At 50.0% G+C, this 12,125-nt stretch overlaps 1 protein-coding gene across 1 annotated transcript in view; it reads left to right on the forward strand.

Annotated features, from left to right (window-relative positions):
• The first annotated feature begins 8,784 nt into the window (after window positions 1-8,784).
• ZSWIM6 (zinc finger SWIM-type containing 6) overlaps window positions 8,785-12,125 on the forward strand; it is a 190,057-nt gene continuing 186,716 nt past the window's right edge. The window contains exon 1 of the mRNA XM_028123914.2: window positions 8,785-9,436. Within this exon, the coding sequence (XP_027979715.2) occupies window positions 8,785-9,436 (652 nt within the window). The remainder of the gene's footprint in view (window positions 9,437-12,125) is intronic.

Consider the following 12,125-nt stretch of genomic DNA (forward strand, 5'->3'; position numbering starts at 1 on the left):
AGTGCATAGCCTCGAGTCTTGCAGGGTGGGTTTGTTAAGGATTCTGGTGTCTATCTCTCCTCATTCCAGGGTGAATTCAAGCCGTAACAGGAATGCATGACAGGCCCTTCTTGCGTGTGATCTGGGAATGGCAGCTTCTGGTTCATCCGAAATCCATCAGAATACTGCCATAAATTCCAAATGTGAACCACCAAGTTTCAAAGGATTATAATTTTATGAAATACTTTAAACCGAAGTCATATTCAAGATACATTATTTTATGGATGAAGATTCAGTAGGCACCTTAGAGCCATCATCATGAATTTCACTTATTGCCATATATTAACCTCTCAGAAGCCAGAGTTTGACCATCTAATAACTTCCCTTATCTCTGCAAACCACCTGGAATCTGGGAAGATTGCAAGAAGCCAAAACAAAACAAAACAAAAACAAAAACAAAAACAAAAAACAAAACACATTTTAAATACATATTTTAACCAGAGGGGAGGTCCTCCTCATTAAGAACTTGGTTGAGTTTCATTGTAGACACAATTTTAACAAGCGGGTTTTCTGGGTTCCAAGGCCACAGCCCATAGAGAGCAATAATGCAGAAAGGGAGGAGGGATGGGGTACCATATACCAATAATTAAAAGTAACAGGGGGCAGCACAACTGTAGAGAAGGAGAGCAAACACAACACAACACAACACAACACAACACGACTACAAAGCAAACCCAAACTCAAAAACCGTAAGAACTAAAAATCAAATAAAAAAATAAAGGAAGATAGAGAAAGAAAGAATAAAAGCAATCTGGGGCTTTAATTATGTACATATCTTCTTGCATGCCTTAAGATCTTGAGGGCGTCGTAGTGTTTATAATTAAGACTTTATGTAAGAAATCAGTCATGATTTAGAAAGATTTCTAGCCCACAGAGTCAAGCTTTTTAAAAAGGCTTTGGTACTTAAGATGTAGACCTTCAGTCATTTGGAAAACTGTCTGTTGAAGATGGCTCTTACCAAGGTTCTGCATAACCACAGGTTTATTGTAGTATGGCTCTGTGGACGTGTTAATCCAGATTTTGGGCTGAGAGAATACGAGATGTACCAGCTTTTGCCGAGACTGCTTCATTTTCACAAGTTATCCAATTCTGGGTTTGAACAAAGTCATTGGAAGTGACACTTTTCATATGAGAATTGTCATGATGCTATTCTTGATAACGAATGAGTTCTTGAATATTTAAAAATATTGGAGGTGATAAAATGTCCTCAGTAAATACATTTGAAAGTTTGGCTTTCACATTTTTAACTTTAATTTTCATGCTATCTCTTAAATGTAAATAATCTTTCTCCAGGCATAAGGTGCCCCCTAAAGTTATGTGGTTGTCTGAATTGTATGTTTTTACTTCCTCCAGATGGGAATGAGAATGAGTAAAATACAGTTCGATCACATTGGAGAATGCTCATGCTATGTGTTTGTGAAGTGATTTGGGGGATGACATTATTCTCTGCAAATACATCTTTCATACGTGCCAGAGCATCTTTTGTCTCCCCAGAGAATATGTTCATACTGTTTTATGTTTGATGTTTTAAGTGTGTTTTTCTTGTGCTATCTCATCAGACATATTTGCAAAAGAGTGATGCAATTTTGAAGATATCATTAATTTCTAAATGATGATTCTTATATAGTGCTACTTTTTCTGTGTTTAAAAGTAGGAGGGTTTTTTCCCCCCAGTTGACATAGGTAAATAAACATGGAAGTAATTTTCACATTATCCAATTAAATAGTGTTCTTGTGTCTATCTTGTGACAAGCTTAACAATATAGTTAGTAAAAAGTTACAGCTATTAAAAAGGGGAAAGAGTAAATGCTATAATTAAATGTGGCATTTCCTATTTCTTTTGGCTATCACTAGGTTCTAAGCCTGGTTGGAGGCCAGTAAAATATTTCAGTTCTGAGATGGCTTTTGTTGATGAGACTCACCACTGCAGTTTGGATTGGAATGAATAGTAGAATGATAACAGTCTGATAAATTCTCACAATACTGAAATTGTACACAGGCTATATTTACACTAAAATATTTTTGCTAAAAATTAATATAAATAAAAATAATAGAGTAGATTATCTAATACTTAATAAAGGCAAATGCCTTTTACCCTTCGAGGGAGGAATTATTGTCCAAATTGTAAAATTTATTTCTTAACTTTTTTTTTTAAATTTTCTAAGTCATCTCTACACCCAGTGTGGGTCTTGAACTCACAACCTGGAAATTGAGAGTCCCATATTCTACCAACTGAGCTAGCCAGATGCCCTTCCAAATTACAAAATTTAAAACAAATTTATTTATAATCAAGTTGCTAACCTGATCATTTTGTATATAGTTAAGAGGTAATGATTTATTTTTCAAAATCCCAGATTGTAACTTTAAAGGCTTTTATCTTAACAGAAATATTGTTCTTAGAAGAAGGATGGAAAAGATTGGTTGGTTGATCAATGGTTGAATACACTTTGTTATAGTTACAGCAAATTTTAGAAGCGTACATCTTAAGGAATGAAACAGTATGGGTTAGTAAGTGATAATGTGGCATCAAATTATGTTTCCCAATTTTGTCCATTAGGAAGAATTATCGAGGGCATCAGTTAAAAAGATTCCAACCCCCCCACTCCAGCCCTCCCCAGGGAAGAGGTAATGGAAATCTACATTTTTAACCAGTACTCGGGGCAATTCTTCTAATGTGGCAAGTTTGAGAAATATTGGATACTAGAGAAAGTTCTGACTTTCTCCTCACAAAGACTAAATGTGAGTCCCTGCTTGGCCCGATTAGAACCGAAAAACCTTTGGCCAGTCTCTCAGACTCTCAATTTCTTCATTTATTTCTTGAGCAGGGGGACTGGAAAAGCAAATAGTTTCTAAAGAACCTAGCTCTGGGGCGCCTGGGTGGCTCAGATGGTTGGGCAGCTGCCTTCAGCTCAGGTCATGATCTCCAGGTCCTGGGATCTAGCCCTGGCTCAGCGGGAAGCCTGCTTCTCCCCCTCCCTCTGCCTCTCCCCCTGCTTGTGTGCTCTCTCTGTCTCTCTCTCTCAAATGAATAAAAAAACCTGCAACCACTCTTTAAAAAATATTAATAGTGAAATATTAGTGACTTGATTCTTAGGAATTTAACAAAGCTGATTTTTTTTTAAAGATTTTTTAAGTAATCTCTACACCAAACATGGGGCTTGAACTTACAACCCCGAGATCAAGAGTTGCATGTTCTACCGACTGAGCCACCCAGGCACCCCAAGAAAGTTGAAATTAATCAAAATTTCCCCCTCTTCAAGGATGGAGCAATTGTTTTAATTCATTCAGTTCTGGGTTGATCATTCCCTGCCCACCTCTTATTTTGTCCAAGAATCTGTTTGGTGGAAATGATTGACCAGGACGATTCTTTGGGCACTTTTCCCTATTATTGGATATTTTGCCTTGATGAAGTGTCATCTCTAATATCTCATTCTTCACTCTTTTTTAGCCACGTGGGAGAGAATTGTCATTCTACAGGAGGGATGAATGTCTGGTTCACAGGCTAACCATGCTGTTTCAGGCTTTTCTTTTGCTCTTAAATAATTTAATTATTTTCCAGGGAACATAACTGGCTTTGGTTATAATATGAAACGTATATCCCAGTATTAGGAAATGCATGGGTATAACTTTGTGTCCATCTTCAAACGACTTGAGGTTCCTCCGAGCTAATCCAATCTAATCTAATCTAATCTAATCTAATCTAATCTAATCTAATTCAATGTCTTAGAATCTTCCTACTAAAGGCAAATTATTCTCATAATTAGCTGAGATGACTAGCAATAATAATGAGGCAATGTCATTTTTCCTTTCTGGAGTCTTCCTCCTAAGCAATGGGACTATGTGAAGGTCTTGCCACCGAAGAGTAGTTTTCAAACTTAAGTGTAGAAAAGCCTTATATGGGGAGCGAGTGATTGTCAATTTCTGGTTCCTAGCTCCAAAATTGTGTGTTATGATGCTCAGGGGCACTCTAAGGGTCTCTCTTTGAAAATCATTGCTCCAGGAATTTGATAAATCTCTACTGAATTTAATTCAAATTTTTCATTTTTAAATTAAAGGCAGATACAGGAGCCATGCATGCTAGGTCTCTGGATAGGACTCCCCTGCCCCTTTCAAGTAAATTCCTTTGCCATATATCCACGCATGCATCCAAATGCACAGACCAGGTGCTAGGTATGGTGCTCTGGGAGGGGTGTCTCTTCCTTGAGGCTATCCATTTAGCTACTGGGGTTCCTGTTAACGAAGTTTGCCTGTCAGCCTAGCTCCTGACCACACTGGCCGATGTGGTGTGGTGTGATGTGATATGATGAGTCACTGCATTTGGGAAGCTGTAGACTTTCTGTACTTTGATTTCCTACCATTGCCTAATGGTAAACACTGGAACATAACCAGGGGCCTCTAGCCCTGATTTGGTCCCTGGAGTATGGTCCTGTTTGAAAAGGGCGATTATAAGTAATTTAGTAATGATTTCGATGAATACCAGAAAAACACTGTAAGTACCCCCCAAACGAGAGCTGGCACTGGTAGCAGCCAATGATGACATACTGTGACTTACTTCTTCCTTGGCTCATGGGTGCCGCTAACCTCTGGGGAGACAGAAGCCTTGCAGTACTGTGCTGGGCACTTGGGACTACAGAAATGGCTGAGGCATAATCCCAACCCTCAGAGAATTTCTATTTTTTTTTAAAGATTTTATTTATTTATTTGAGAGAGAGGGAGAACGAGAGATAGAAAGCACGAGAGGGAAGAGGGTCAGAGGGAGAAGCAGACTCCCCGCTGAGCAGGAAGCCCGATGTGGGACTCGATCCCGGGACTCCAGGATCATGACCCGAGCCGAAGGCAGTCGCTCAACCAACTGAGCCACCCAGGCGCCCCCTCAGAGAATTTCTAACCAGGGAAGGGAGAGAAGGCGAATGGCTCAGCCAAGTGTAAACATAACTGTGATGCCAGGCTGAATGGTATAAATGCTGTAAGAAAGATCCAAAGTGTTAGAAGGGCTGGAGGAGAGAGATCACACATTTAGGGGGGTTTTCCCAGAGGAAGCGGCATTGGAGCAAGTCCTTGAAGGAAGGGTAAGAATGTGACAAGTTGTAAGGGAAGAAAGAATCATTACAGGCGGTAGACTGTCTTGAGCAAATGTGGCGAGTGGGGAAAATGGGGATGACTTCTGGGGACCTGGGAGAAGTCCTCTTGAAACATAAGAAAAATCCTGTTGGGGAACTGGACATTATGTTGGGTGTCAGGGGAGATGAGGCTAGAAAGCTGGGTTTGGTCAAGATCATATCTGAGTTTGGTCTTTTGCCAGTAGGCAGCAGGGAGCCATTTAAAAGGCCTTGAGCAGGAGGGTGACACTGTCAAAATTGTACTTGAGGAAGCACAACAGCTGGGTGGAGGAGGATTTGGAGGAGGAAAGGTTATACAGACATACCAGTGAGGAGGCCCTGCAGAGTGAAGAGGTGGAATAATTTACTGAGCAGCAAGAGGGGCTGGGATAGACAACGCAGCAAATAAACCTAAAAGCGAGTTGCAGGCAAAGGCAAAGAGGAATAAAGCTTGGGGGCCTATAACAGGGAGCAACAGTAACAATAGTCTAGGGGAAGGAAGAGAGCCTAGTTTCCAGGAAAAGGTGATACTCCAACTTTGAGTTGGCCGTGGGGCACCCTCAGGGCAATAGAAAAGGGAACTGGCCACCAGAAGAAATAAGTGAGCTGAAGCAGAAACCATGGTTGGGAGTGGGAATGGTGGAAAGTCTCCAAGGGGCAGGTCACCAAAAATGGAGAAGAGGACTATGATAGGCTCTAAGGAAGGGTGTGCATTAAAGAGTTTGGAGGAAGAGAGACCCAAACACAAGGCAGAGAAAGATGAGTTGGAGATGATGGAGCCCCAGTAAATTGTCAGGAAAACCAGGCAGAGAACAGTTCAAGATGGAGAGAGTGCTCTCAGTTTAAACGCCTGCCGAGAGGGGAAGTTGAGCTGAGGTGGTGACTCTGGATTCTTCTTCTTCTTCTTTTTTTAAATAAAGATTTTATTTGAGAGAGAGAAAGCATGAGCAGCGGGGAGGCAGAGGGAGAGGGAGAAGCAGGGCTCTATCCCAGGATCCTGAGATCATGACCTGAGCCGAAGGCAGACGCTTAACTGACTGAGCCACCCAGATGCGCTGGATCCTTCTTTGAATTAAAGTTAAACCCAACATGCTAGTTAAACTGTAGGATGATGCCTTAAATTTAGTGTCTTTGGTTCATTACAAGATCGAAATCTCTAAAGTTAGGTACCTCCGAAGATGTCTATTTTTCTGTTCAATATGAATTAATTTCTTCCACTAACACATCCTATGACGCTGAATGAATCATTTACGCTGTCTCGGGGCACCTGTTTTGTCATCTTTCACTTTCCAGATAAACGACTCTGTGTGTATATGTATGAAAATGCTTGCTAATCTACACACTATTATACAAGCCTGAGACTTATCATGACTGTATTTGAGAACAGAACAGAGCTCAAATTGTATTTTACTTTTCCTACTTTCTTCTGTCACCTATGTTTTTCAAAAGTTTAAAAATTATTTTTATTTTTTTGGAGATCCAGAAGTGGAGCAACTAGAGGAAAGAGCCTTCCTCTCCCATTTGCCTATAAAGATATTCTTCCAGTGTTTTGCCCAGGCCTTTCCCTAAGCACTGAGAGGTGCACCCCAAAATACCAGACGAATATACAGAAACATAATGTCATCAAAATTTTCCTAACAAGTAAGGCAGCGATGGAAAGTCTGCAAGCATCCCGTCCCCCGGGGACCTGCAGCTTGGGGCTTCAGAAGACCTGACCAGAGTTAAGAGCCAAGACCTACATACAGTTCGAGGTCTCCCAGGCCTTGGCCCTCGGTGGGCGATTTTCTTTAAAACTCAGAAGCGCTCTATCCCCTCTAATTTCAGTCCAGGCAACGGGGCTGGCAGGTGGGCGCCACCAGCCAATAACCTGAAGAGACGGCAAAGTGTCAAAGGAGATACGGTTTATCTTTCACAATAGCGACCGTATCAGTAACACGGTTTACAGTAAAAACAAGGTGGGGCGAAGAGTACGGAAGGATGTCTAACGTGGTAATTAAGTCTGTGGCTTGGACCCAGATTTGACCGAGCTCTGTGGCCTGCGAACAATGTCCGCAGGGTTCCCGGTTCCGCCCAGGACTCCCCTTGTAGCCTTCGCCTGCGCCCTCGCACCAGCAAGCTGCGCTCTTGGCTCGCCCGCCCCGCCCCCCCCCCCTCAGCTGGCTCTACCGGAGAGGAAGGACCGTTCGGAAGCAACCAGAGCGGCGGAGAGCACGGCGCGCGTCCCGAGCGCCTGGGCTCCCAGCAGCCCGGCGTTCTTGGCAGTGGCTGGCCCGACCCAAGTGCGCCCCGAGCGCGTTCGCAGGCGCGGTCCGCCGCCGAGCGCCTGGGGCACGCCGTCTGCAGCCGGCAGGGTTGTGAGCGCGCGCCCGTGGTGTGTGTGTGTGTGTGTGTGTGTGTGTGTGTGTGCGCGCGCGCGCGCGCGCCCGTGGCGTGTGTACTCACAAAGGTGTGTTTGCTAAATCCATTGCCCGGGTGCACCCTCCACTTCGAGCAGGAACACCCGTGCCTGGAGCAGGGTCTCGGCGGCGCGGCTGCGGGGACGACCAGAGCCGGTTCAAGTTCCCTGCTTCGCGCGGGCGGGCGGGCCAGCCTCCTAGCCCGCCGGGCTAAGGGTGCGCTAGGGCGGGGAGGCCGCGGCCAGCTCCGGACGCACGTCGCACAGCTGCGGAGCAGGTTCCGAGAGCTCTGCGCGTTTTGGGACACTTTGGCTGGCTCGGCCCCCAGACAGACCGCCGGGACAGAGCGGACACGGGAATCGGGGCTGGGTGCACTGCAGCCACGCGGGGCAGCGGAGCGGGCGCTCCCCTTCCCTACCCGGGTCTGCGAAAGTGAACTGGAAAACAGCCAACGAGCGCAGCCTCCTCCTTCTGCCCCAGCGCCGCAGTCCCTGCTGGGGTGGGGGTGGGGGGAGTTCCCCAGGGCGGACTGAAGGGGAAGCGGGCAGCCGGGCTGCCTCGGCCGCACCTCCTCCGCCTTCCTCTCCACCCCCGTCCCCCAGGTTCCACGCCACATTTCTTTGTTTTGAAAGCGCCTCCTCCGCCCAGAGGCTTTTCCCCGGGCGGCCAGGCTCTGACGGCGGGGGTGGGGCATTGGCTCGAGGGCCACGCCCCCCACTTAGCCGGGACCCTTCCCCGGGTTCATCCCCCCTCATCTTCCCTTCTCTCCGCGTTTCGACCAGCGAGGCGCGTCCTCACTTGCCGGACATCAAAGGAAAACACGGAATTGGAGGGGGAAGTTGAGTTGGCAGGGGGCACAGAGACCCACCCATCTTAGGCCCGGCCCGGCGGCCCGTCCCCTCCCGCGGGAACTCCGCCTGAGCCCCGCCCCCCGCGTCACAGCAGCCTGACATTCTCACAACCCATCGGGCACCCAACCTCGCCGCCCCCGCTACCCCCGTGTCCGCCGAGTGCTCTATTTATGTTTCAGCTTAGCGATTTGCATAGTCCCCGCCCCTGGCCCTAGGTCCCCCTATCGGTGCCCCGCCTCAACTTCGACGTCACGGAGGAGGCCCCGCCTTTTGTGCCCGTACAAGGAGCGACTGGCCCTAGATGGCAGCGTGGCGTCGCCGCGGCGTGTGCGTGTCGCGCTTCCTTGTGCCGTTTATAGGGTCCCGGCACTTCCGCTGTCGGGTTAGAAGCGGCGCGGTCATGGCGGAGCGCGGACAGCAGCCTCCTCCCGCGAAACGGCTCTGCTGCCGGCCGGGCGGCGGCGGTGGCGGCGGGGGCAGCAGTGGCGGTGGAGGAGCGGGTGGCGGCTACAGCTCTGCCTGTCGGCCGGGCCAGCGGGCTGGCAGTGCGGCTGCGGCGGCGTGCGTGGGCGGCGCGGCGCTGGGGCTGCTGCCGCCGGGCAAGACCCAGAGCCCGGAGTCGCTGCTGGACATCGCGGCGCGCAAGGTGGCGGAGAAGTGGCCGTTCCAGCGCGTGGAGGAGCGCTTCGAGCGCATCCCGGAGCCGGTGCAGCGCCGCATCGTTTACTGGTCCTTTCCCCGCAGCGAGCGGGAGATCTGCATGTACTCGTCCTTCAACACCGGCGGCGGCGCCGCGGGCGGCCCCGGCGACGACAGCGGCGGCCCCGGCAGCGCGGGCGGCGGCGCGGGCGGCGCGGGCGGCGGCGGCTCCTCGTCCTCGCCGGCCGCCACCTCGGCCGCCGCTGCCGCCGCCGCCGCCGCCGCCGCCGGAGCCGGGGCCCCGTCGGTGGGGGCCGCCGGGGCGGCAGACGGCGGCGACGAGACACGGCTGCCCTTCCGCCGGGGCATCGCGCTGCTGGAGAGCGGCTGCGTCGACAACGTCCTGCAAGTCGGTGAGTCACGGGGCAGCCGCGGAGCCGTCTGTCCGTCGGTCCGTCAATCCCTCGGGGGGGCGCCCCTAAGCCCGGCGCGCGTCCGCATCCCCGCCCCGTACCCTCACCGGCCCGGACCGTCCTCCCGAGCGGAGCGCCCATTTCCTTCTCGCCCCTCCCCGCCTCCGTCTCCCCGGACGGGCCAGCGCGAGTGGGAAATGAATCAGCAGGACTCGCCCCGCGGCGGGGTTGGCGGGGTGGGTTGTCGGGTGCTCCCCGGCCCGCTCCGTACCCCGCCCTCCTCCCGGGGAGCAGGTCCCGGAGGGCTGCTCGCCCTTTTCGGGGGGTGGTTGTGGACAAAGGCGCAGGCGGACGGCCGGGCTCCGGCGGAGGGTGTGTGTGGCGGGGCCGTGCGGGGCGGGGGAGGGGGCGCGGGCCGCACAGACAATGCCGGCCGGGGCCGAGTCGGCGGCCGGGCCGCACTCTGCGCTCTCCCTGCCCTCTCCCCTTGTCTGCCGCTCGCTCCTCTTTCTTTCTCCTCTCTCCCCCTCCCCGCCCCCTCTATTGGAGGGGTGGGGACTACATTTTAATGCCACTCGGCTGCCGCTCCTCTCGGGGCTCCGACGGGCTGGCGGCCGCGGCGCTCTCCGGGGTCATTGCGGCGTCTGGTCTGGCCCCGGCGAGCTCCGCCGGAGGCCCCGGGATTTAAATGTCTGTTTTTTTCCCCGCGCCTCCCCTGCCTAGGAGCAGCGCGGGAGGGAGGGGGCGGTGGGCCGGACCCCCCTCTCCTCAGAGACCTCTCTTCCCCCCGAGGGCGTCCCCGAGTCGATGGGCGCGAGCCCGGGAAGGAGCGGCTGGCGCTTCTCTTTCCTGCCGGGGCCGGCGGTGCCCGGGGGCCCCTGCCGCGGGAGTTTGGTTAGCGCTGCGTGGCCGGTGGCCGTGCGCGGGGCAAGCCGCGGGGAGCAGTTACTGGCTTTGCGCTCGCAGCCGGCGGCGGCAGGAGCGCGAGGCGGAGGGCTCCGCGGCCGCGCAGTGTCCCTCCAGGCGCGGCCGTCTGGCAGCCGGGCGCGACCCCGCACTTTGTTCTCATTTTCAGGTTTATTTGTGCCCCTTTCAGTTTTCTGTCATCCTCCGAAAAGGGGGACCCAAACAAAAGAGTCTCTTTATTTCTTTTCAGAGCTTGTAAAGTAGAAGATATTTGACAAAGGCGAGAGAAGGACTTGTGATTTAAAGCTGCACAGCCCTCCTTTCTCTGACAGACCATGAGAGTTTTCTCAAATACCGAGTTTAAAAGCTTTCTCTGTCGTCGCTCCCTGCCCCCAGTGTTTTTTTCTGGCCAGATATCTTTTTCAGCCGTAGGATGGGGATGTTTGGGCTGGACTGAAAAGAACAATGCATTATGAAACTCCCTTCTTTTCGTATTTTTCTCCTGATTGCAAACGGCATATTTTCTGTCCCCCCTTCCCGTATTGCTGTCTACTTTAAATAGTGTTGTGGTGGTGAGCATGGTACCTAATGAATGGGGAGACGGTTGGAAGCATCACTGTCTCAGATTTTTCATCTTTTCTTTTCGTAGTCCGTTCTTTTTATCCCTCTCTTTGGGAGTCGAGTGGGGGTCTGGATAGGGGCCCCCAAAGAGAATGAAGGTTTCTTTAATCCTCTGGTTAATTTGAATTCTAATGCAATCTGCAAACGTGATTTTCCGCATGGTCATTTATTTCCAAAGGCGGCCCCCAGTGTTGTCTTTTCTAGGTTCTGTACCTTTTCCTTATTTCTGGAGGGGGTTTAATTTTTGAGGCTCTTCATCCTTCTTCAAAAAAAAAAAATTTAGTTTACATTGTTTAAAGTTATACACCTCTTTCCTCAACCCCCATGCCCCCCTTGTTTCCTGCTGGGTTGAAACGGATTGAAGCACATCCATGGCTTCTCAGTATAACCAAACTAGAGTTTGGGAATTTTTATGGCTTGGCTGGCAATGTTGAGTCCCCCCCCCCCCATGCTTGACTCTGCTTGCAAGCAATGAGGAATGACAGGAGAGCACATAGGGAGGGTTTCTTGGCTGATTACATTTAAGCCAGGAATTCACTGTGAAAATAAAGCCAAGGGGCGATAAATAAAAGATGCAATCTTCTCTGGGAGACAGACACACAGCGTGGGCTTTGCCTGCTTTCATCAGTGAAGAGGCCTGGGTGAGATGTAAAAGAAAATAGTAACTTTTTGAATAGTCCCCAAAGGGGAAGGAGGCCACTGAATGGAGTTGGCAGTGGTCGATGTGAAGCAATGTGATGGTTCTTGCATAGTTTGAAGAGTTGACCACCCTTTTCGGAAACACATACGTGCTAAACAAGTGCTGTACAGATTGTGGAAAATATTCTTTTTTCCGCTCTGAGTTTTGCCAGTTTCCTTAACTTCCAAGTTGTATTACTTGTTGTGCCAGTCAGCTTATGAGATGGAAGGCTGTTAAATGCCTGGCAGCTGGCACTGTGAGATAGAAAACTTAGGGCCAGGATTTTTGTTCTCGATGGAGGATGGAGAGAATGGCTAGATTAACCATCTAATTTAGCTTTAATTGGTGGGTTGAATTGGTATACTAACGTAAGAGGCTTCTTTTATAATTTTGCGAGCTGAGGTAGAAGTCGTTTTAGCTTCAGAACCTGAAATGGAAAAGAACACGATACCATGATAGGGCCATAAGCAATTTTCTGGTATT

This window comes from Eumetopias jubatus, unplaced genomic scaffold, assembly GCF_037043125.1.
Source record: "Eumetopias jubatus isolate StellerSeaLion01/CBP00866 unplaced genomic scaffold, mEumJub1_p1.0 scaffold_5, whole genome shotgun sequence".
NCBI lineage: Eukaryota > Metazoa > Chordata > Mammalia > Carnivora > Otariidae > Eumetopias > Eumetopias jubatus.